The sequence below is a fragment of the Ovis canadensis genome, chromosome 10, assembly GCF_042477335.2.
Source record: "Ovis canadensis isolate MfBH-ARS-UI-01 breed Bighorn chromosome 10, ARS-UI_OviCan_v2, whole genome shotgun sequence".
In the NCBI taxonomy this organism is placed as follows: Eukaryota; Metazoa; Chordata; class Mammalia; order Artiodactyla; family Bovidae; genus Ovis; species Ovis canadensis.
The window spans coordinates 95,721,045-95,746,956 of record NC_091254.1 but is presented as its reverse complement, the minus strand read 5'-3'; the positions used below and the strand labels follow the sequence as shown (position 1 = coordinate 95,746,956).

General features: G+C 41.7%; 1 protein-coding gene across 2 annotated transcripts; it reads left to right on the top strand.

The window, feature by feature from the left end:
• On the top strand, positions 1–25,912 carry ARGLU1 (arginine and glutamate rich 1). 2 transcript variants are annotated; one of them, XM_069602445.1, is made up of 4 exons: positions 1–935; positions 9,272–9,497; positions 11,790–11,873; positions 25,038–25,912. In XM_069602445.1, the coding sequence occupies exons 1-4, from the start codon at positions 589–591 to the stop codon at positions 25,200–25,202; spliced, it is 822 nt and encodes a 273-aa protein (XP_069458546.1). In that variant the 5' UTR covers positions 1–588; the 3' UTR covers positions 25,203–25,912. The 2 variants fall into 2 exon arrangements, with proteins under 2 accessions (XP_069458546.1, XP_069458547.1); XM_069602446.1 differs by lacking the exons at positions 11,790–11,873; positions 25,038–25,912 and adding an exon at positions 11,301–11,488 and having other exon boundaries at positions 302–935.

Here is a 25,912-nt window from a genome sequence, read left to right as displayed (position 1 = left end):
AGGGCACAGCACCAGGGAGCTCAGCTCAGAGGAAAGTGGTCTGTAGCCAGGGTCACTGACACTATTCTGGCCTGATTGACGAAACCAGCTCCTAAGAAATAACGCCGTCAGTCAGTTCGTACTGAGGCACCTTTCACCTGCGCCAAAACCGGACGAGCCCAATATCACGACCTTAGCATCTTACCAGGAAGCAAAACTGCTCTGGAGCAGAGGCCAAGGAGTCGGCCTCCCGCGCGGCAGGCCGGCGGAAAGAGCCGAGCGCGCTCGGAAGCTCCGGCCACGCCTTCCGCAGGGAGCGTCGGGGGCGGGGCTCGCGCGACGGCGCGTTGAGCGCGGGGAATTGTGGGAGGGGCGGCCGGTGCGGCCGCGGCTGCCATCTTAGCAACTCCTGGCGTTGCGGCCTTGTCGTTGGAGGCGGCCTTCGCGGCGGCCCTCGACCTCGGAGAGACGAGAGAGTCAGCTCGCTGACCAGCTTTCTTTCCCTCGGCCTCGACAGGCCTACCGGCTCGCGTCCGGAAGCGGAGGCGCGGGTAGCCCGGCACGTGCAGGGCCCGAAGCCAGCGGTTAGTCAGAGCGTCGCCCGGAAGGATGGGCCGGTCTCGGAGCCGGAGCTCGTCCCGCTCCAAGCACACCAAGAGCAGCAAGCACAACAAGAAGCGGAGCCGGTCCCGGTCGCGCTCTCGGGACAAGGAGCGCGTGCGGAAGCGCTCCAAGTCCCGGGAAAGTAAACGGAACCGGCGGCGGGAGTCGCGGTCCCGCTCGCGCTCCACCAACACGGCCGTGTCCCGGCGCGAGCGGGACCGGGAGCGCGCCTCGTCCCCGCCCGACCGCATCGACATCTTCGGGCGCACGGTGAGCAAGCGCAGCAGCCTGGACGAGAAGCAGAAGCGAGAGGAGGAGGAGAAGAAGGCAGAGTTCGAGCGGCAGCGGAAAATGTGAGCTTCCGCGCGGGGAATGGTGGGGGTGAGGGGAGTGAGGGTGGCGGGGGGGTTGGTGAGGGGAGGCGGCGAGAGGGTGGTGCTGAGGAGAGGGGGTGGCGGGGGGGAGGGAGGTGGCGACGGGAGACGGGCTGACGGGCGAGTGGGGGGCGGCAGGGAAGAAGGGGGTGACGGGGCCAGTGAGGAGTGGCGGGCGTGAAGGGGGTCAGTGAGGGGCGGCGGCGGGTGACGCGGGAGTGAGGGGCGGCGAGGAGACGGGCGACGGCTGGGTCGGGATGGGGGGAGGTGGAGGAGGTTAGAGGGGTCGCCGGAACCGGGCCCCGCGGGCTTGCAGCCTCGGCGCCTGGAAAAGCGGGGGGTCGGGACCTACCCGCGAGTTGGTTGGGGAGGAAGACAGCGGGGACCGGCCTGGGAGGGCTTGGAGGGGAGGTCGCGTTTTGGCGCGAGAGGCGGCGGCGGCGGCGGCGGCCAGTCCCGGAAGTGGGGGGTGCAGTTCCGAGCGGGCGGCGAGCCGCGTCGGCCCCCGAGGCTGACGAGGGATGCGGGCCTCTATCGCGTCGGAGACGTAGGACTCGAATTCTCGGGGTAAAGAAAAACACTCCAAAACCAGGCGTTGAACTTCCGTGTGTTCCTCCTGTTGAGCGATGTCGTGGTCGCTTTTCCCTTCTTGAGCCTCCTCTTTTTTTTTTTTTTTTGAGGTGTGAAAAGCAAAACGCGCGAAGCTTAAGTGTACAGTAAGATGGGTGTTGACGCGTGCATTCACTTGTGTAACCACCATCCCGAGCAAAGCTGCCTCCCTCCTTTTGCTGTGCGGTGCTTAGTCCCTCAGTCATGTCCGATTCTGAGACCCCGTGGACTGTAGCCCGCCCGGCTCCTCTGTCCATGGGGGTTCTCCAGGCAGGAATACTGGAGTGGGCTGCCATGCCCTCCTCCAGGGGATCTTCCCGACCTAGGGGTCGAACCCGGCTCTCCCACAGTGCAGGCGGATTCTTTACCGTCTAAGCCCCCAGGGCATTGCGCTCTTCATTCAGTTTGTTGTGCAGTTCTCTGTAGCAGGCTTTGGTGCAAGCCTGTTGTTTCCCCTTGTGGTGCACTTGCTGTTGAGAAGACAGATTTGCTTTTACTTTTGCATTGATCCCATGCAGAAGAGGCACCTCTCGAGTTATCTTTTGATCTAAGACTAGGTGCACATAGTCCCAAGCTAATGAAATGGCGTGGGATAGTATGGTCTAATCATGAATTTTTGGTTTTAAAGTGTTGGGTTCTGTTTCGATTCAAGACTAGGGTGCTCTGATGCTTTGGGTGTTCTTTCCCACCCAGAGTTCGACTTGCTGACTCTACCTGTTTAACCGGCCGTCTTGCGTAGCTCTTGAGTGCATGCTCCCAACGCGCCCGTGAGGCAGGACAGTTACTGAATGTTGAATTTTCCCGAGCCAAGTTTTTCTTGTGTACTGATTGTGCAGGGATTTTAACTTTCTCTGCAGTGTGGCTTGTTTCTAAAAGCAAATCATTAAGAGGTCTGGGAATAGAAAACTAAGAGTCCCTTCACTGCGTTCCTTTAAAACGTGGCAGTGCTTTAATTTTTCTTTAGAAGTGTCAGTGATTGTATGAACACCAAGTACCCATAATTTCGGAGGAAATTTCAATTACATAGAATCTAGTTTTGTAAAGATGTAGCTCTCAAGTAACTATCAACATACGAGTATTTAATAAAAAAGACATCTCTGAGATAATATTTACATGTGAATCAAAGGATATCTCCAAAGAGTAATGGTTTTCCATTCATTAGAAAGCTCAAGAGTATGTATGGGAGGAATAGTTAGAGGATTTAGCAAACTTCACACGAATAGCAGAGAAGAAATCCAGAGATGAAATGAGAAACTTCCCTGGTGGCTCAGAGGGTAAAGCGCCCGTCTACAGTGCGGAAGACCCAGGTTCGATCCCTGGGTCGGGAAGATCCCCTGGAGAAGGGAATGGCAATCCACTCCAGTACTATTGCCTGAAGAATCCCATGGACAGAGGAGCCTGGTAGGCTACAGTCCATGGGGTCGCAAAGAGTCGGACACGACTGAGCGACTTCACTCACTCACTCACTATGTAGTTCCAAGCTGATAGAGGAGGCACACTTCCATTAGCATGTATGAAGGGAGGAGGGGGCAGAACTAGCATCCACCTTACACTGAATTCCTGTGTGTCCTGCTGTTAGTCATTCAGTCATGTCCGACTCTTTGTGACCCATGGACACTAGCCCACTGGCTCCTTTGTCCATGAAGTTCTCCAGGCAAGAATACTGGATGGGTAGCCATTCCCTTTTCCAGGGGATCTGCCTGACCGAGGGATTGAACCTGTGTCTCTTGTAGTAGGCACTGCTTAATATGGTCTGATCATGCAGAGGAGACAGTTGAAAGGTCTAGGTTTCACAGCCGTGGGAATGGGCAGAAGTAGTTGTCTATCTACAAATTGTGTTAGTTAGCTCATTCAGCTAATACTTATGGAACATTTGAGAAATGCCAAGCACTATGCCAAGAGCTGTTATTCTGAAAGATGGCTGACCCTCCAGGATCTCAGTCTAGCTTGAAGACGGGTAGGTGGGTAGGTAGGTTATAATGCAGTGTGGTAAATTCCGTGATAGTGATGTGACTGTGAAAAGGAGGCATCCTGGACAGCTCAACATCTTAGTTCTCTTGAGGAATGAGTGGCAGATAAAGATGGGAGACTGTCAGGCTCCCCATAGGATACATGGGCTCCCAGGGAGGGAGTCCCCCCAGCACTGCCAGCATAAAGGGAGAGGTGTAGATGGGCTTAATGTGGAGTAAAGAGATGACTGTGGACTTGAAATGCCATCAGTACGGAAGTCATGGAGTGACTGGAAAGGTAGATTCAGGCTGGGAATCGTGGAAAGGGTCTTGTAGGCTGAATTATGGAGCTTGGATTTCATCATAGAAACCAGAAGGGTTTAAAGCAGGCAGATGGTGTGGGGTTGTTGATTTGTTTGTTTTAAACAGATCAACTGCTGTGTAGGATAAATTACAGTAAATACATATAGGAGTAGTGAAGGAGCAGGTGTTGAAGTGGACAAAAGGGGCAGATTTAAGAAACATTTAGAGAAAATAAAATTTGATGTGAAACATAAGGGAAGTAAAGCATTATTCTTGGCTCTGTTGTGGCCATTGCACCTCAGCTACCAGAAGTTTAAGTCATGACACTGTGGGTCAGACTCAGGTGAAATGTCAGAAGCCTGGTGCATGGTGGAGGGGGAAAAGTAAAGGGAGTTTCCACTTGGCACTTCCAATGTAGGCACTAGATTTTGAAGATAGTGAGTTTATCCAAGCTTGATAGTGGGGGACTGAAACCTGAGAACCTTTGATCCTAGGTAGAATGACCCCGGGAGAGTGTGGGGAAGAGCGGAGGTCACAGGGATGTCTGTGTTTACCATTGGACAGAAGGAAAGTGCGTGGTCAGGCAGTGAGTGAAGAAGGAGCAGAAGACACTGTCGAGTGTACCTTCTTGTGAGAGGTCCAGTGTGAGGTGGAGAGAGACAGCAAAAATAAAATTGATCGTTTCTTAGCAATTAGAAAGTCTCAGTACAATTGGAAACCAGGCTGTTTTGCCATTTACACTTCTGAGACCTTGAATAAACTACCTACCTTTGAGCTTGATTTCTTATCTGTAAAATGGAGATAGCTGTCTTGTTTATTGTGAAGGTTAGAAATAGTGCATTTGGGGTACCTAGGTGATATTTGTTATGTAGCAGTGAGACTCAGTAATGTTGTTTGTTAATTTATATACATGCAACCAGATTGAACCTGGTGAATTTAAGAAGTGATCTTATAAATCATAATCTTAATACAATAAAAGACAGACCTTAAAAAATTCTTTTTCTCAATTTTGAGGTTGATAATTCAGTTCGAAAGATCTCCTCCTAATGTCCCAGTCATTCAGTGTTGCACTCTCTCTCTGCTTCTGCACCCTTATTTTCATGTTTTATTTTGAGATGCTTTATGCCTGTTACAATAACTGTTGGGGAAAGAGTGACTGAAAATGACTTGCAACAAATCAGGATAATAGTGGCATAGTAACTTCAGTGTTCAACTGCATGACATCTTGAGCGCCTTCTAAATGAGAATATCTGAAGTGAACTGCGATCTATAGTGATTCTGAGAATACTTGGGAGCTTATGGTGAGAGCAAGTTCAGTGTGTTGGAACTGCGTTTCAGGGAGGGTAGGGCTTTGAGAAGAACTTTAGGGAGAAAGATTAGGCTGATGTTGAAAAGAGTTTTATCAATTTTTACAGTATTTTGTAGCTAAGTTTTTGTGCATACCTGTGCCTTCCACGTTCATCTGGAGAAACAGTGCAGAGTAGGTCATTGCTTGTGGAGCAGCCAGGCTGAGGGCCACCCCTCAGCCACCTGCTTTGCCTCAGAGCCCATCGGATGTGCATGATGCTGTGGTGTATAAAGCTTTGGGCAGAGTGGTCAGTACTGAGTAAATACTGTTTGCTAATATTAGGAAGCCCTTCTAGAATTAAGCTCCTTGGACTGAGTTTGTACATTTTAAGGACTTAAAAATAATATTGCTCGATACTCTGTGCAAAGTCCCATTCAAATTAATGGTGCTGTGTTGTTGGGCCTTTGCTGTTTGTTCTAGTAGTTGCCGTTTTACCGTTGATTGTGATCAGTGTTTTTAAAAGACCTGAGGCAATGGAGAAAACTTGGTTTTGATTCACACCTTTCATCAGTGTCAGGTTCTTACAAGGGGATGAATTTAGCAGAGGACTTTGAGGAAAAAATTAGAGAAAAGAATATCAAGAATGACACTCCTATGACCAAAGTTTAATGAATGACTATGCAGTGATTGTAGTGATATGTTTCATAAGATACTAATGATGAAATTGGGTTTTTTTTTCCTTTTCCTGAGAAAGTTTCAGTGCCTCTTTTGAAAGTCAGCCTAATAGCTGCCTTATCAGTGATTATGATAATAAATTTGTCATCAGTAAAAATGAACTCAGTTTTTTTTAAGAACTATCCACCCATCCCACTCTCCTTCAGCTGAGTGGTACAGAAACGTTATGTTGTACTAGGTTTTATTCAGTTTTATACCATATATCTTTACTTTAGTGGGAAGACAGACAAAGAAAGGGATCCAGACACAGAAAGGTGGAGTAAAGGGATACAGAGTCACAGTCAGGAGTCCAGGCTATGGTTTCTGGCACAGCATCTGGTACACAGTGGGTGGTTCAGTAGAGGCTTGTCCTGTCTCTCAGGTGCTTAATTCCCCTGTGCTTGTGTCATTGAGTTTCTGGATTCACGTGTGTGGAGGGAGGGGAATTAAAACAGTATTGGGCTTTTAACTTTTTCAGAGCTGGATCTAGACATTGATTAGTTTTTTCTGATTGCTGAAATACCAGTTCTAACCTTACCTAGAATAACAGCGATTATATCGTTGATAATCTTTGTAGGGGGCAGCTCTGCACTGGCGCTGTGACCTTGCCTGTCTCCTGGCAGGGCACAGCAGCAAGGCCTAATTACAGTCTGGGGTGGGGTTGCCTGTTCCTTCAGGAACAGAGAGAGATAAGCAGCCTTGTGAGAAAGTCCATTGGGCCATTTCCCATCTCCTGGTTTCAGTTAAGCGTGGCAGTTTCCGCCTGCCCTCCCCTCGAGACTGTGAAACTGCTGAGCTGTAGTTACAGAGTTGACTCCTTAGCAGAAGCTGCCTCTTGCCTACACTGCTTGTCACCATGTGTGGCCTGTTACCTGGCCCCTCTGGTTTGGTGTTCATCAGTGGGAGCAGAGACCCAGGGAGCTGATACCATGCTGGTGTGGCTTTTGCTGTAAGTAATAACACTGAATCTATTTAGGCTCATTTTGTACTTACTGACCAAATCTGTGGAAATGTGGCCCCATCAGCCATTGTGCTGTATTGCTGTCATTTAGGGACAGTTTGCTTGTCAGAAACACTAAATAAATGTCAGATCTCTTCCACCTTTACCAAACTCCTTGGTTAATTAGGCAGCTTTTCTACTGAAAACCTAACTCAAAGCCTTATCCCATTCTTCTCCCTCTTTACTACTTTGTGTGGAAAGTTTTTAATTGGAACTTGGTTTATAGTGTCCTTTTAAGAGTTGAGTTGTACCATTTTTGAAATTTTAAAATGAAATTTCTTCTAGACTTACACATTTATTAATTCTGTAAGAACCAACTAACAAAAGAACGTGTGCAGGTTATGTGTATACTTTTAAAACATGGTGTTACGAAAGCGTTCAGTTTACCAAAATGGAGTACTATAATCCTCATACTTCATACAGGTTCAGCAGTTGTTAGCCTTGCTTGTTTCTTTTCATGTTTGTCTTTCTCTTTGGATGAATTAGAGAAACAATGTGGTTATATTTGAAATATAGTTTTAATTTGTATTGAAGTCACTGCCTGATTTCCTTTAGATATTCTGGTCAGTCATTTTTAGTGTTGAAGTAGATATCTGTTCTGTTTTACTGAGCTGCTGTAGATGAAGGCTTATTGGAACTGCCTTAATATGATATTTTATTGAAACTTAAGGGAAAAGAGCACAGTTAGAGTACATGTTAGGCTTTCATGTTGTCCCCCCCAATTATAATCACTAACAATGTAATGTTGGGAAGAGATAGTTAAGAGACAAGCAACAGAATCTTCAGAATGGTTATTTCAGATATCTGGAACCTAATAGAAATTATGCTTTCTCAAGAAGCTCCTATCTCCCTGGCAGAAATACGTAGAGATTATAAATGCAGAAACAGATATGAATTGGAATGTTAGATATGCTGGTGTTAGTGTGGTATCACTGAATAAATAACAGGAGTTAAGAATGAAAGCACCTTAGTGGAAATTGAATCACCCCCCCAAAATAGTTGACTTGAAGTGGATTAGGATATTTAAAGGTCACTTAGAATCTATAATGGAGAAGGAAATGGCAACCCACTCCAGTATTCTTGCCTGGAGAATCCCATGGATGGAGGAGCCTGGTGGGCTACAGTCCATGGGGTCCCAAAGAGTCGGACACGACTGAGCGACTTCACTCACTAGAAACTATAGTCTTAACAGATAAATTGAATGACTTCATACATACATATGAGTCATCAAAAGATAGAAAGGTTACAGATTTTGTCTGATTTTGTGGTTGTGAGAAAGTTGAAGCATTAATAGATTGACCTCTTAGGATTTAGGTATACTTTCAGAGTCTTTTGCATTCATTTCAGCACAGATTGTCTCAAATAATGCTGTTGAATAGAAATGTAATGTGAGCCAGATTAAAAAAAAACTAGTGAAATTAATTTTAATACAGCCTGTATCTTTATTTTTTTCTTTTTACTATCAGTTCACACTGGATGCATGTGACTAGTGGCTGTCATTGGAGATCACGTGTATAAAATGTACGAGGTTTCCACTATGGTGCCTTTATAAATGTCAGTATCTTCAGCACCAAATTTCGCCTTGAGTAAATAAGTTCATATGTAACATCTAAATGGGATTAGAATAATTAAGCAATATCATGCTTCATTGAGCTTTTTAGTAGAAGTGATGATAAGAATACATTTCATCCACTTCCCCATATCTGGAGATGGAAATGGCAACCCACTCCAGTATTCTTACCTGGACAATTCCGAGAACAGAGGAGCCTGGTGGGCTACAGTCCATGTGGTCGCAAAGAGACACAACTTAGTGACTAGCACTCTCCATATTTGGTAGAGTGTTGAATTGACAGTCAATTAACGAAAGAACAGGTTCATTAAAGGGTAAAAGTTGTGAAGCTAAATAAGTCTGTGTTCTGTCTAAAAGCTGAAGTACTATTGCTTTCGCACTGTGAATCTCTTTGAATCTGTATTCTGACCTTGTTTGTAGTGAGGGAGGAGGAATCAATTTCGTTGGTCTGAATTGCTTGCTACGTAAGTTTCTCCTAACTTTTGTGTAACTCATTGCTTAGATTAAATGGATAGGCAGATGAGCAAATCATATATTTAATAGCTTGTCCTTTGATTATAAAGCTGATAGTGAAAGTAGATTTTCTGTTTGAGATTTACTCTGCGGTTCCTAAAGCTAAGGCATTAAGCTCTTTGTATATACTAGTCTTTTTGTATTTACTTTAGAAAGTGACAGAAGAAAAAATCATGATCTTATATTTATTTGAATTTTGGTATCATTTAACCTCTTGATATCTACCTTTTCCTTGTATGTTACATGAGAATGAGTTGTAAAATCATAGAAGTATATAATTGGACTCTGTTTTACAGACTTAGAACTAGTTCTCTTTCAACTCTTGGTTTATTATATTATCAAAATCACTTTTCCCGCTTTGTTTGCTAGTCGGCAACAGGAAATAGAAGAAAAACTCATCGAGGAAGAAACAGCACGAAGAGTGGAAGAACTGGTGGCCAAAAGGGTAGAGGAAGAACTGGAGAAAAGGAAGGATGAAATTGAGCGAGAAGTTCTCCGGAGGGTGGAGGAAGCCAAGCGCATCATGGAAAAGCAGTTGCTCGAAGAACTCGAGCGACAGAGACAAGCTGAGCTTGCAGCACAAAAAGCCAGAGAGGTAACGCTCGGTCGTTGGGAAAGTAGAGACAGTCCATGGCAAAACTTTCAGTGTCGGGTGTGCCTCCTGCTCAGTTCAGAAAGAGATGGAATACAGACTCATTCCTTTCTCGTCTAAACTTAACATTGCTGTGAAAGTTAATTTTTTAGCCTATTCAGATGTGCTGACTGATACTTAAAAGTTATTTCCATAAAACTATTCCAAGGATACTTTTTGATTGAATGAAACTGGCTTACATATTTGAGAAGTGTTTGAAACTTTTGCCATGGCTGCAGGACTTACACTCTTCTTTGGGAGGGTGGGGGGGACAGGGAGTGGGAAAGGGAAAGGGTAATAATCCACCTGTGGGTGTGTGTTCTTCATTTCTGTTCCTCACTCTTACTGCCTAGACTGTGAGAGGCTTCTTGCCTTCAGTCAGATTAAAAAGAGCAGGGCCTAACGTGAGTGACAGCACCTGCTTTTGATAAATAGGTTTTCTTGCTCTTCTTTTTTTCCTTCTTTTATTCCTTGCCCCCTACCCCAAATCCTGCTTCAACACAATGGACTAATTCTAGCATTCTGATCATAAGGCCCTCCATTTTCCTAATGTGTTTCAAGGATCTTTTTAGGAAAAATGTCCAGATTATTTATCCACTTTTTTAGTATCTACTAACAACTCCTTTTTTCCTCTAGAGAGTTATGAAGGAACAGGTTGTCCTTGTCTGGAGTCAAGCTAAACACACTATTTGTTTTATCAGCAGCTGGAGCAGAAGTTGAAAATGTCTTTCTGTGAGACAGTAATTTGCTACTGAAGCTTTATGGCTTGTTTGCACTGATTACTCCAGGATCCTAAAACTTGCTGAAAGTCACTGAAACACTCGAGGCAAATTACTTTACAGCACTGAGTGTCCCTCAACATAGTTGCATAATAACTGAATTCCATTGATGTGTGCCATAGGAAAACCCGTAGTTCTGTTTTGTTGAACTTCAATGTTTTATTCAAAATAATGTGATTGATTGTCATTTTTAATCTTGGCATTATTGTGGACAAGTTGACCTTATATTAAATCTCTGTTTTCCAGTAAGTGTAGTTTTTCAAATGCATTTTCCCTCGTGCTGTCTTTAACTAGATACACATGTATATATTTAGTGGATGTCACAGCCTCTGCAATTGAGTATATGAAATTTTGATTAGTGCTTTTCATGATGAAGATACTTTTGGAGTAATGGTGCTGTCTTGTAGCGAGTTATTAATCATAGGAAGATTTTTTTCTCTTCGTTTGCTTTTTGTTTCATATTAACAAAAATTTTTTTTTACACGGACACAACCCTCCTGACAGTCTTCCCAAATATTAAAATCATTTGAATATGTATGCTGTGATCGCAACACTGCCCAAACCATCAAGCAGTCTTCATATAGTTTGCATTATAAAATCTCATTAAATTCTCCAAGAAAAAATAAATTACAGAATTTTATTTCCTGACCATGCACCCCCTGGATTCCTGATTTTCAGTTCAGATTGTAGATGACAAGTTAAGCTGCCTTTAGAAATTGTCAACAATTCTGAGTGTTAAGTCCATTTTCCCCATGGAAGAAGCCCTTAGGTCCATGAAGTATGGATTACCATTTGTATTTTCCACTAACAGTAAATGTATTTTTCTTATTAATTGTTTGCCTTAGGAATGATGAATTACATTTTTTGTTCCTTCTTACCATAAACATCTGCATTCCTCAGCTCAGCCTTCCTTGTATGTTGTTTCTTTATAAATGGTTGAGCTGCTGATGCAGGTTTTGCCAAGCTAACAGTACAAATCATTTTAAAGAGGAAGCTGGCGCGTATGGCAGCCGAGGAGCACACTCTGCAGGACACTGGACAAGACAGTAAATATTCAACTTTTAATGCTGATTAAAGGAGTATAGGTAAAGAATACGTAGGTATACATAATTGGTGAGACAAATATTCACTTTATTTATCTTTTATATATTATTTTTTAATTTGGTAAATACTATCCAGTTTTGTAGTTGTCCTTGTTGATTTGTGTGATGTTAAAGTATTAGTAGTAACTGCCAGGAAACTGTCATTAGGGAGGGTGTAGTTGGTTGCTGTTTGGACTGGGAGGGATGATTGAAATTTAGTGCTAGAAACAAATGTTAGTGGCTGCACAGTTTATCATTTGTCAGACAGAAGGTAGCTATACAGCTGCCCTGTTAAGTCAGATCAAAAAAGTTCAGAGGAAGATTAGTAAGTATTTATCAATTTTAAAAAAAAAACATTTTATCTTTCTAACATCTTAACATGTCCTCCCCTTTAGGAGGAAGAACGTGCAAAACGTGAGGAGCTAGAGCGAATACTAGAAGAGAATAACCGAAAAATTGCAGAAGCACAAGCCAAACTGGTATGTATGCAGCATACGTGGGAAGTAGTTCAGAGTTCTCAGGACTCTTTTAAGGAATTTGAGGCAGGAATAGGAATAGTTCACTAGATTTTGGCTACTGTCTCTAGAGGAATCTCTTTGGGACAAGCCAGAAATTCTGGTTAGTCTGGAGAAAATTCCAGAATTCACAGTGGTTTAGAACAGATTTTCTAGGGGAAATTGAACTGTCCCTGATTTTTTTCTCTACCTAAAACACAAAACCAAAAGTCTGAAGGTATTTACACCCACTAATATACAATATTTCACTTGGCATAAGTTGCTGTTAGCAATTACTAAACAGAATAAGTAGACAGTATTTGATAAAGTGTACCAGGTTAGAAAGTGTTTTGTGTTTTTCAAGTTTATAATCTAACAAGGAACAGAGACTTATATAACGGCCTTATGAAATAGGCATATGAAAGGAGATACAGTTTTTACATTTCAGTAAAGTCAACATAAGAATGCCAAAGTAAATTTTTTCAATAGAAAAGCTAATACATATCACTTCTGTTTTTCTTTACCATTCTATATTTTAGTATTCCAGTTTTTTGTGTTTGTAGCATATACTAGCATTTAAAAGTAGATAAAGTTTTTGTTGGAGTAGGATTTTCCCACTTAAAAGTGTGAATATATTTTGAAGCATACTCAGTATGATGAAAAAGAAAGCTAGGATTAAAGGAGTATAGATATAAATAAATCAAAAACAAAAAGGGATCGTCAGACTTTATAGGGGAAAACTTACAAATGGCATATAGGAATTCCACTTCAAAGTAAGAATATAAATCAAAGATGGAAGGACATGTACTTAACGGTGAATGAGCGTTAGTAGTGGTTCCTGCCCAGGAATGAAAACATGGCCCAAGAAGGACTTTTGATTGTAGACAAGTTTTGCGTAGTTAGAAATGGTTGTGAATAATATAGCCATGGGAAAACAGTTGCCAGTAAGTTACACTGTAGAATGGCCGGGGGCGGGGGGGGGGGGGCCCAAGATGTAGGTTCCATTTAAGTGGTTTAGAAAAAACAAATTCTGTGACTGTGTTTCTAAAGGCACAGAAAAAGATCTGGGAGTGTTTAAGCAATTTGAGTTTGAGCAAACTCTGAGAGATAGGGAAGGACAAGGAAGCCTGGCATGCTGTAGTTCATAGGGTCGAAGAGTGGAACAAGGCAGTTAGAGCTGGATCCTTATGGCTGGGTGGGGAGAATGAGGGAAGACTGTGAATACTTGTTTATAATGAATAAGAATGTGAAAGGTAAACCACCAGCAGTTGGTTTTAGAGCATGATCTTTTACAAGAAAAGGGTTTTAGGTTGTGGATGGCCTGAAATACTGGATGGTGACTCTTGAACTGGGTGTATGCTGCTGAAGTCCTGCTCCCTCCTGACCCGGGCTGGCTGGGTGCCTAGGGACACCTCCGCCTCCGGTGTTCCTCTAGGAGTGTTTACCGACATGAACCGTAAATTTAGAGCCTTCTGTTTGTCATTACTGGGGAAAGATGAGCAAAAATACTCTGGAGCAGCTTCTTTTGTCTTCTAATCCTGGTTTGCCTCAGACCGCTACTTTTGCAAAACACAGTTAAGATGCATTATTAGAAAACTGAGATCAGAGTGCTGTAGGAGTTGCTGAAATGCTTACTGGCTTCTCTTTTGTGGGTCAGTGACAGTTTGCGTGGTCATTGGTCCCTGGACCATACTTAGAGCAGCGCTGCTCCGGGGCAGTACTAATAGATGGTGCAGTGACGCTACTGTTAACTGCATGTTGCCAGTGACACTTGGGTGAAAAGAAAGATATTGATCGTACAGGGAAAGAAGCTAGAATTTGAAAGTTGGTGAGAATTTGGACATAATTAGTCCATTTGCTTCTTGGTTGGGTTCAGTAAAGTTGCAAGTATAAGTTACTGTTCATATTGGAAAAGATTAATTTTTATTTGTTTCTTTTGGTGAACATTTCCTTGCAGGGAAAGTAGAGTATCCTTTGTGTAGGAAGAGACAAAATGTATATTTTGCAAAACATATAGTGCAGTTTCTTTAATTTTTGTTTTTTCTCCTCTTCCTCTGACTTTTGAGTACAGTTCTTTAATCTCTATACATATTCACTAAGAACTGGGCTTCCCTGGTGGCTCAGTGGTAAGGAACTCACTCAGGTTCAGTCCCTGGGTCAGGAGGATCCCTGGAGAAGGAGATGGCAATTCACTCAGTAATCTTGCCTGGGAAATCCAGGATAGAGGAGGCTGGCAGGCTACAGTCCATGGGGCCACAAAGAGTAGACATTACTAGGGAATTCTACATGGAATATATTGAAAATCTTGTTAAAATGATAGATATAATGTATAAAGAATAATATGGAGATAAAAAGAGTCACGTCTCTTAAAGACTTTAATGTATTAATTGTGGAGACAAGGACAGTTACAAGGAAAGTCAACTAATAACATGGAACTGCTTGGTAAGGAGTATGAGTTATGTGAGACAACTGACATAATTGCCCTGAGAACCTTCTTGGAAGAGAGACCCCTGATCTGGACCCTGATGGACAATTAGAATGAGGACGAGAGTGTGAGGAAATGAAATGTAGTGCAAAGGCCTGGAGGGAAATAGAACTGGAGAAACAGCAGGAGTTGGGGGATCTCTTGGAATAACAGGAAGAGCAGTAGCAGTTGTAGTAGTAAAGCCACTTTGTGTGTAGCAAGCTGTGTGATAAGTAATGGGAGAGTAGCTGTAATAGATTCCTGAAAATAAAACCCCTCCTTAGGAAGGAAGGAAAGAAATGGCCCTCTCTTTGCTTTTTCTCTGATGCTGTATGCCACACTGGAAGACCTTTTCCTCCTGTCAGTGCCCAGTGCTGGCAGGGATGTGGTCACAGGGACCCTTTGTGCAGAGTGGTGTCCTGGGAGTGGAAATGGGCATGACCATTTTCAGTTCAGTTGCTCAGTCCTTTCCGACTCTTTATGACCCCATGGACTGGATCCCACCAGGCTCCTCTGTCCATGGGCTTCTCCAGGCAAGAACACTGGAGTAGGTTGCCATTCCCTTCTCCAGGGATCTTCCCGACCTAGGGATAGAACCTATGTAATACAGAGAAAGTAGCTAAATAAAAAACTTACATACATACTATGATTTTCCTAATTTGAAATGTACATTTGCACATTAAATAGAAAAATATGCCAAAGTACTGAGAATAGATATCTCTGATTGGTAGGCTTGTAAGTGATTTTATACTTTTCTCCAGTTTCTAGAGGTTATACATGTCACCATTGTGATCACTTAGGAGTAACTAGTAAAGAAAGTAAACTCACGCCACACTTAGACTAACTTTTAAGTAGGTCCTCCTGACGAAACTACAGAGATAGATCCCAGTAATGTCTGTAATAAGGAACACATGAGCTAAGCACTGGACTCTCATGTGATAGTCATGTTAAGTGGTCTAGACCAAGAGTAATTTTTGCTTATTTCAGTTCCAAGTTATCAAGATACTTGATTTTATCTGTTCATAAGGAGACAAGAAAATATTTTATATTTTTAAATTTAATTTATTTATTTTAATTGGAGGCTAATTACTTTACAGTATTGTATTGGTTTTGCCATACATCAACGTGAATCTGTCACGGGTGTACACGTGTTCCACATCCTGACCCCCCCCTCCCCGTATTAGCTGACATACACACTTGATTTATAAAGTCAAATGAAGTTTAATCAAAATGTGAATTGTGTTGGCTTGGCTTTTTGGCACATTGGATCAAGTTCTTGGGTTAGTATTGGCAGTGCACAAGTAGCATCAACTATTTGCAAGGCTGTTAGCATGATGAGATGGAGAATTTTAATTTCCTTCAGTGTTAATACTTAAAAACGGTGCGAAGACAGTTTTTTAGTGATGTGTCTGGGAAGAGCCAGATACTGTCCTGAAATGTATATGAATCTTACTTACTCAGTGTTGGCATGGAATAAAGTGTTCTAGGTGGTTATGTCAGTAGGAAAAATGACCCTCAGACAGTTCCCTGAAATTGTAGATATATAGTATATTTCCTTTCTTTAATGTTGAATAGTTTTCCCCTTTTTTGCTTATCGAATAGGGAGATTTCCCATATTCGTTGTGCTACATGACAGTTGGTATCTCACCAGTTTGAGAGATTTAAAAAAAAGTACCATTGTTTACTATATATGGAATGTATCCATATTCTTAGTTTAAAGTAAGCTAGATCTTACTTTGCAGTTAGGAGAGACTGTAAAAAAGAGTTTTCAGAAAGATGCAAGAAAGCACTTTTTTTTAAGTATGTATATATATGTTGTTGAAGTATAGTTGACTTTCAGTGTTTCAAATACACAGCAAGGTACTTCAGTTACACACATATATTATTTTTGAAATTATTTTCCATTGCAGGTTATTGTAAGATATTGACTATAGTTCCCTATGTTATACAGTAAATCTTTGTTGCTTGTTGCATATCTACTTTTTAATTAGAAATCTAGCTTTCTATTCATACTAAGACAAGTGGAATAACAGTGTCATAATATTTTAGGCAAAAAGTCAAAAAAGTTTTATAAAATATATATTATGCATACTATGTATGTATACAAAAGCTTTTTGACTATACTTGATAAAGGCTTGAAAAAGAACACAGAAGAAGAGACGGAGAAATTGGAGAACAAGCTAAATAAGAGTGCTAAATATGAAATAGAAAAAATGAAACAAACTAGATGAAAGTAAAAGATCATCACATAGTCCAGTTGTTTAAACATGGCTGATCATTAGAGACATATCTGGAGCTCTGGAGAAAAAGGCAATACCTGAGCATTTGTATTTTTCAAAAAAAATTTCAAGATAATTCTGTTATGCATGTGGATTTTAAAAGGTGTTTACAGGTTTTTCTATTAGATCCTAGTTTTGATGATACAAAGTTCTATTATTTTCCTGTTGACCAATCATGATAACAGTGATATTGAGTAATAGTTACATAATGACAATAGTAAAAATGCTTTCTCAATTTTCACAATTAATAGCCAGACAACCCCACCCCCAAATAATTACAAGCCATAATGGGAACATGCTTAACTTAACAGTATAAAATAATTACATACAATTTGGGGGTGTCAGGCCGAGTGACGTGGTGAGTGGAAGTGCATGCATGCACATGTCTTCATCCCCGCGGCGGGGGGGGGCCCCCCCCCGTGTCAGTCAGTGTCCTTTGGTTGGTGCTTTTAATCTGTTTACATTTAAGGTAATTATTGATATATGTGATCCTATTACCATTTTCTTAATTGTTTTGGGTATATTTTCTGTGGGTTTTCTCTTGTATTTCTTTCCTGGAGAAGTTCCTTTAGCATTTGTTGTAAATCTGGTTCGGTGGTGCTGAATTCTCTTTAACTTTTTTTTGCTTGTCTGGAAAGCTTTCAATTTCTGCATCAAATCTGAATGAGAGTCTTGCAGGGTTGAGTATTTTTGGTTGTAGGTTCTTCCCTTTCATCACTTTAAATATATCATGCCATTCCGTCTGGTTATAGAGTTTCTGTTTAGAAATCAGCTGATAGCCTGATGGGAGTTCCCTTGTATGTTTTTTGTTGTTTTTCCCTTGTTGCTTATAATATTTTATCTCTGTCTTTAATTTTTGTCAGTTTGATCACTATGTGTCTCAGTGTGAGACACCTCCTTGAGTTTATCTTTCCTGGGACTCTTTGTGCTTCCTGGACTTGGTTGACTATTTCCTTTCCCATGTTCAGGAAGTTTTTAGCTATTATCTCTTCAAATATTTTCTCAAGTCCTTTCTTTTCTGTCTCTTTCTGGGATGCAAATATTGGTGCATTTAATTGTCCTCAGGTTGTGCAGAGGTCTTGTAGTCTGTCTTCATTTGTTTTCATTCTTTTTTCTATATTCTGTTCGGCAGCAGGGATTTCCACCATTCTGTCCTCCCTTTATCTGTTCTTCAGCCTCAGTTATTCTGCTGTTAATTCTTTCTAGTGTATTATTTATCTCTGTTCTTTAGTTCTTGTAGGTCTTTGGTAAACATTTCTTGCATCTTCTCAGTCTTTGCCTCTGCTTTTTCTGAGATCCTGGATTATCTTCACTATCATCATTCTGAATTCTTTTTCTGAAAGGTTGCCTGTCACCACTTCATTAGTTGTTTTTCTGGGATTTTATCTTGTCCTTTCATCTGGGACATAACTTTCTGCTCTGTCATCATGATTAACTTTCTGTAATAACGGTTTTTGTTTAGCTGCTGTGAGACTGCTTCTTTTGGCTGCTGCTTGCTGCCTTCTGAAGGAAGAAGCTAAGGGGCTTGTGTAAGCTTCCTGATGGGAGGAACGGGTGGTGGGAAAAAATGGGTCTTGCTCTGGTGGGCAGGGCCTTGCTGAGGAAAGCTTTAATCTGATTATCTGCTGCTGGTGTGGGGGTTGTGGTCTTGTCTCACTCCATCCCTGGTGGTAGTTTAGTCTAAGGTTACTCAACCCTGGGGGCTCCAAGGCTCTATGGTAGGGTTAGTGGCAAACTCTCAGGGGGTTTACGCTACAGGGGACCCTCCAGTGCCTCTGTCCCTGCAGTGAGCCCCTGGTGACCCACGCCTCCACAGGAGGCCCTCCAACACTAGCAGGTAGTTTTGGTTCAGTCTCCTGTGGGGTCACTGCTCTTCTCTAGGTCTTCGTGTGTGCAAAATTTTGTTTGTGCTCTCTAAGACTGGAGTGTCTGTTTCCCTCAGTCTCCTGGGAGGCCTATGATCAGATCCTGTTGGCTCTCAAAGCCAGATTCCCTGGGGGTCCCCAGTCCCTTTGTTGGATCCCAGGCTGGGAAGCCTGACGTGGTGGTCAGAACCTTCACAACAGTGGGAGATCTTTTTTGGTATCATTGTTCTCCAGTCTGTGGATCACCCACCTGGCAAGTATGGTGTTTGATTTTATCATGATTGTGCCCCTCCTACCATCTCACTGTGGCGTCTTTGGATGTGGGGTGTCTTTTCTTGGTGGGTTCCAGTGGCGGTTCTGCAGCTAGTTAAACGTTCCATCGCTGTCACAGGAGATGAGTGCATGTCCTTCTACTCTGCCATCTTGAACCAAAAGCACTTTTTAATGTTAGTATAGTAGACTGAAAAATAACCTCCAGCCCCCTAAAAAAAGATACCATGTTCTAATCCCCAAAACTTGGGAATGTTACCTTATATGACAGATAAAGAGTTTTACAGATACAAGTTCAGGTCTTGGGGTAGAAATTCTATCCTGGATTATTACTATGCCCTGAATGCCTTCAGGCATTCACCAACTCATCACCAACTCTGTGGATGTGAGTTTGAGTAAACTCTTGAGAGTTGGTGATAGACAGGGAGGCCTGGCGTGCTGCAGTCCATGGTGTCACAGAGTCAGACACAACTGAGCAACTGAACTGAACTGAACGCCTTCACATGTATCCTTTCAAGAGGAAACTGGAAGAGGTGTTACCACAGAACACATAGGACATGGCAGGAAGAGTGAGGCTGAAAGATACTAGCCTTGAAGACAGGAGTCATGTGGTCAGAATGCAAGAAGTCCTCCTCGCAGCCCCCAGGAGTAGGAAGAAGCTCATAGTGGGCTCCCCTAGACCTTCCTGAGGGAGCCAGCCCTCAGATGAACTTTGTGTTGTTTTGAGCCTACCTACTTTGTGCTAACTTGTTACCTAACCACGTGGGCCTATTTTTGGAATTGGACAGTGGATAGAGGCTGGAAGAATTTAGAGGCACATGACAAAGTGCCTGGACTGCTTTTGAGAGACTGTAGGTAGGAATATGGACTTTCTAAAGTGCCTCTGGCCACTTCTGGTTAGGGGTGGGAAGAAAACAAGTAACATATTAATGGAAACTGGAGGCAGGGAATTCCTTATTATATAGTGGGAGAAACCTAGCTGGATTGTATCCTACAGCAAGAGGTACAGCTTACATCGTGATGACCTTCAATTCTAAGTGAAGTGTAGCCTTGTTTCTTCTCATAATTTATGAAAAATGCAAGAAGAGAGAAATTGAGCAAAGAACCAGGAAGTAAAATAGATGAGAACTTGATGTTTGTGCTAGAAAGAAGGCCATGGGTATGACTGGACATCTCCTTGCTAATGCTGAAAAGATTAGGCGTGTGACTCACAGGTTACCTCAGCCATTTTAGCAGAAGCCAGGAGTAGATGAGGTTATCCCAGAAGGACCTGTGGAAGAGCCTGTTGGCTCATGGCCAGATGTGCCTGGGAGATCAGCAGAAACACTGCCAACAGGGGCTGAGAGAGAAGACACCGTGGCAGAGGCTTTCAGACTCCATAACAGATGAGACGGCGGTATGGAGTCAGAACAGAGACGGGAAGATCCTGGAGGAAGGAATGTGGCCCTAGAATGTCAGCACCTTGATTCTGCTGCAGTGATAACTGCCTGCTGGATACACTTCTGTTGTTTTAAGCTATCCAGTTTGTGGTAATATGTTACAGTGGCTACTGGAAACTAACAGTTGGAAAGAGAACAGAACATTTGTAATAGAGCTGAGTGTATGTCAGTTGACTAGTAATGACATGTTTATACAATTTAAGAGATGGGAAAACATGGTATGCATCAAATTTATAGGTCAATTTAAATATCTTAATTTGGGATGGAATGGTGGGCAAGTTAGGGTTTTCAGGCATTAAGAGGCTTGTTGCCAGATGATAAGGTAGAAAACTGATTTAATTATGTTGATGTATTCTGGGCAACAATTTTTTAAAAACTGTGAACATTAAATGTATTGACATCGTGCAGTGTGGTGTGAAGGACAGAGGCTATAGAAACAAGAAAGCCACTGAGGTCAGTGAAAAGGTGGGCACTTGATAAGGTGGAAATAGAAATAGTAAAGAGAGGATAGCTGAACTTGGTGAGTGAGGAGGGTGTGCAGAGGGAGGAAGAAGAGGAAAGGGAAGAGAAGGAAGTCTGCTGTAGGAACCAGGACGGCCCGGTGTGGTCATGCCAAGAGCCAGCGGTCACCAGGCATTGGAGGAAAACTTCACAAAAGGAATGCTTACTGAACAAGATAAAAGAACCGAGTAAAAGAGGATTTAGGGCACAGAATTAAAAGAAGTGCATCTAGAAGAGTACAGTTTCTTTTCTGTGAAATTTTAAGGCATGAATGGTAGAATCCTGAAAGTGTCAGCTCTCTCTTGGCAGTAACGTCGAGCAGTCTCTCCAGAGATCTGGAAGACAGTGGTTTCTGTACCCAGTGTTTCATACCATGCTCAATTACCAGGCAGTTCTTGGAGCAGTTGTTTGTACTTAGGTAAAATGAGGAGAGAGGAGATGTTATCTAAAGTATGTTTGATAAAAAGGTAGCAAAAGGGAATTAAACTGAGGAGAAAGGGGACTAGAGGGAGGGTGGTTACGATTTCTCTTTAGATGAGTAGCTAATGATACAGTGATGGTATATATCCTCAGAAGGTGTCTGTCAGAATAACTAAATTGCCATGGGCTCCTGGGGGGAAAGAGGGTATTACTTTTTTCAAACCAACCCCCCTCCTTTTTTTTGGCCTTGTACATGAATAACATAAAATAGTTTGTTAAGGGTCAAAACTACATCAGATTTTCTTTTTAATATTTTTTACTCATTTTTTATCTAAAATGGGACTTGTATTATACTTGTTAGTAGAGGGAAGGGTGTGTTAAAATTGCAAAATGGCAGAGTGAAACATACGCTTTGGAACATACGCATTTTAAAATGTAGAAATTTCACATTTCCAAGTTAGGGGCATGATTCCTAATTGTAATTTTTTAATTTTTTCCCAGCATTCCTGTTATCAGTCCTGATACATATTTCATAAAAATTCATATGTATTCCAAGTAGAGTGATGGTTTTCAGTATCACTATTTGCTAAAGAAACTGCTGCTAAGAACCTTGATCCAAAATTGTAGACAGTGTAAGGAGAATGCTTAGAAAAGAGTTAATTTTTAATAAGGTAATAGAACCTCTGGGTAAAGAGGGAAAGGGAGACAAAAGATCCTGGGAGAGGGGCTAGGTAGACCCTTCTATTATGGCAGTATACACTGCTTTTGTGTACTTCACCTCAGCAATTCTTTTGAATGGGGTGAGAGTTGAAAACCTTTTTGAGACCATGTGGGTGCCGTGGCCGTGAAAGCTGGCCCGCATCATCGGTGTTGACCTTTCTCTTAGACCTCCATGGTGTAAGAGAACTTGGTGCTGTCCATTGGTATAAACACGCCTGTGCATGCCCACCCCTCATTTGGAAGAATGGTTTCTTGCGTGCACGTTGGAAACGAAGAGGGGAGAGGAGTAATGCATACTTGCCTGCAAACGGGGTCATGAGAGACAGAGCAGGTCAGTTAGCTGAGAGGGCTGCAAGGCCTTAGCGAAACACCTTTCCAGGCAGCTGTGGAGCCCCACCACACACGCTGACGCACAGGCAGGTTTCTGTCTCTTGAAAGCCACTGAGTTAAAATGAGAAAAGATTGGTTTTTCTCAGCTAGCCTTTTTTAATATAAAATTTACTTTACTGTCAAGGTTTATCAATTTACCAACATACTCATTAACTTGCAGTTGAAAAGGACTTTGTAATTTTATCAGTTCAACATAGTTTTCTTATTTTAGAGCTAAAATAATGGTTTTTCTTCTTTGGTCACTCTACTTAGGCCTCATTTTTCTGTTTGGCTGAAAGGGTATTTTCTAGCATTTTAAGTGTTGTACTTCACAGTGTGCTCTCATAATTATCTTATTTCATCTTGTAATTACCCTACGATATACTACTCTAGTCATTTCATAGTTATTATCATTGCTGTTAGAGTCATTCTTTATATATAAGGGTCAAAAATAATTAAGATTTCCCCAAGATTATTGAAGTACTGAATCTTAAAAACCAACTTTCATGAATGTCAAATTCTTCTGTGTTTTATAAAATCTTGGAATGTTTTACAAATAGGGAGCCTTCCCGAATATACTAAAATTGTTAAAAAACTTATTTCAGGCCACATTTTGGAATACATGTTCTTTACACAAAGACACTTATTTCTGCACCATTTTATTTGAAAATGTCTGTTTTGTTACTCTTATTTTTTTCTTACAGTTTTGTTGAGAGATAATTGACATACAGCACTGTATAGGTTAGTGTATAGCCTAAACATTTGACTTATGAAATGATTACCATGATAAGTTTAGTGAAAATGCATCTTTTTTTTTGTCCCAAAATATGCTCAGTTTAAAGCTGTAGTAGAACAAACTACGAGTGTGTGTGCACAGAGGCAGGAAAGGTGTGCTTCAGGTTTCGAGAATTGTTCCATTGTCGGGTGCCGGCAGCGGGCCCTGAGCTTCGCTGGCACTGGGCATAGCACTTCAGTGGTTAGCGTCATCCCAGCTTAATTATGCTCCCTGCTGCATAGACACTGTCATCTCCCGAATTTGTAGACTTAATGAAAATTAACCTTTTCTTTTTCTTCACTCAGATCTGAAGTTAATTTCAGTATGGTTGGAATAGTTTCTTCTGTCTGTGAAGGAAGTTGCTTTTTAAATCTTGTTTAATTTTTTTGATTAGGTAATATCACATAATTCTGGATTTAACAGTTACACAGTATTTTCCTTTACAGGGTTTTTCCAGTCTTTTACAAACCATGTTACAATAAATTTGTTCAATTTTGCATGTATGCAAGTATATTTATAGACTAAAACTAGTAGAAAATGAAATTGCTGGATATAAAAGTGCTATGAAAATGTAGTTTGGGGTAGATAGTGCCAAAGTGCTTTTCATAAATTTCTCAAGTGGGTTGTTGAGGTGTGTGATATAAAACCCTTCAATTCCCAGGGTTCTTTCTAATATGCTTTCCTTAAGGCTGAGTTAGAACTTTAGGGATGTCTGTATTGGTGAAAGTTTCCGAAGCACAGGCACGCACCCTGAGAGTCTTTACTACACCTTGACTCAGCTGCATGTGCCATGCCCTGACCATCTAGAAAGCAGTTTCAGGAGCATAATGGAGATGAAAGCAATGAATTTTTGACTTTGGAAATAGAAAGGCATTCAGATGATGCAGTGAATATTTTACGATCAAGGTCAAATAGGGAGAAAAGGCCAACTCAGTGATAACTGAGATTCAGAAGTCAAGGGTTGGCACAGGCAGCCTAAACCTTGGCACTGTTCAACTTTGGAATGAGTTGTTTGTTGCGGGGGCTGTCCTAGGCCTTGTTGGGTGTTTAGCAGTCTGTTCTCTCCCCATGAGATGCCAGCAGCCACACCCCAGTCATGATGACTCAAGTCACCACCACACACTGCTTGATGTCCCCTGGGGGGGAGAGGGGTGGAATTGGACCTAGTTGAGAGTTTAAGGAAGTGGATGTGGTATCTTTGGAGAGAAGAGCGACTTGAGGAGGAAGGAGCTGGTGAGAATGGCCTGAATTTTCTTAGTGCAGAGAGGAAATCTTCTGTAGAGAACACAGGAAGTTGGTTGCTTGAGACTGAAGGAGTTGAAGGCATTGCAGGAATTAATTTTATTGGTGTCTCTTGAAATTAGCCAGGGAAGCCCATCACCGCCTCAGTGGACATGAGTTTGAGCAAGCTTGGGAAGTTGTTGAAGGACAGGAAGCCTTGCATGCTGCAGTCCATGGGGCTGCAAAGAGTCAGACATGACTGAGTGACTGAACTGATTGAAATTAGCGTTTTAATAGTCAGCCAAGTCAGAAAGGTTTCGTTATTTTTCTCTCCAGAAAAAAGTTTATTATTTTTTGGTTGTCACATGACAGTATAATGTAGCACCATTGAGGATTTTTGTGTGCCTTTCTGATTACAAATTTAGTTTAACAAGTTGGTAGATAGAATACTCTTTAGAATTCATGCCTCCATTCATAATTGACAGTTTGTTAGTCTGGTTGCTAAAATGATAGATAAAAATAGGTAATAGGACAAAATGTATACTGAGCTCAAGGCATGATTATAGAAACTTCTTTTCATCTTCAGAATGTTCATGTGCTTTCCTAACAATTTGTTCATATATTTTTCATAAAAAACGATATTGGAAAATGTTAGAATAATTTACAAGGAGTTGTTTTCGACTTCCTCAATATTTTTCCCTAATACCTTCTATGTCATCTTAGGCAAGATTTTTTTAAACATAAACTTTTGTATACCCTTTTGATTAATTTGTCAGAAGTTACAAATAAAAAAATTTGTTACTAATTTTTTATTTTTAACTTACAGGCTGAAGAACAGTTGAGAATTGTTGAAGAACAAAGAAAGATTCATGAGGAAAGGATGAAACTAGAACAAGAGCGACAGCGTCAACAAAAAGAAGAACAAAAAATTATCCTGGGCAAGGGGAAGTCCAGGCCAAAACTGTCCTTCTCGTTAAAAACCCAAGATTAGACTGCAAACTCTGAACTTTTTACGAAGAAATATGGAAAAACTTTGTATGGTAGCTTCATGTTGAAGTGGTTTTTTTTGTTTTGTTTTATTTTTGTTTTTTTTTTTAATTTGGAAAATCTGGAAAGTTAGCTTGTTTTAATAGGGGCTATGCTCTACAGTTCCTTTTTTTCCCCCAGCCCACCCACCCCTCAACCCCCTTACCCCCCAACCCCCTCTTAACCTCCATTAAGTCAGATCCTTATCAGATCATTGTTACCTTCTTTAAAAAGCGATCTATTTTTCACCTGTTGGACTCTGTTAGTGGTCTGAGGAAGAACAGATCACTTTGTAAACTATGGATGGTCTGATAAGGTTTTTACTGACCCACTGACTTTAGAGTTACACTCTGTTTACTACATCATAATGCTGGTTTTGCTGACTTTTTGTTTTTTTATATATTTATAAAAAAAGAAAAAGTTGGTGGTTGCACTGGAAGCCCCAGGGTGTCACTGGGCCTTTGTGGTGTATTGTTAGCCAGTGTCTCGCGATACCGTTGCTCTTGGTGTTCCTGACACAGGTAAGGAAGCAGTTGGTCACCTCTGGCACAGGATACATACACAGTTCAGTATTGTCTCTGTTCACCTGGTTTCTATTTCATTGACAGAATCAAACCAGCATTCCCCACTGTGTAAATAAATGATTTTGCTGAATAAAGTAAAGTCTTAAATTCA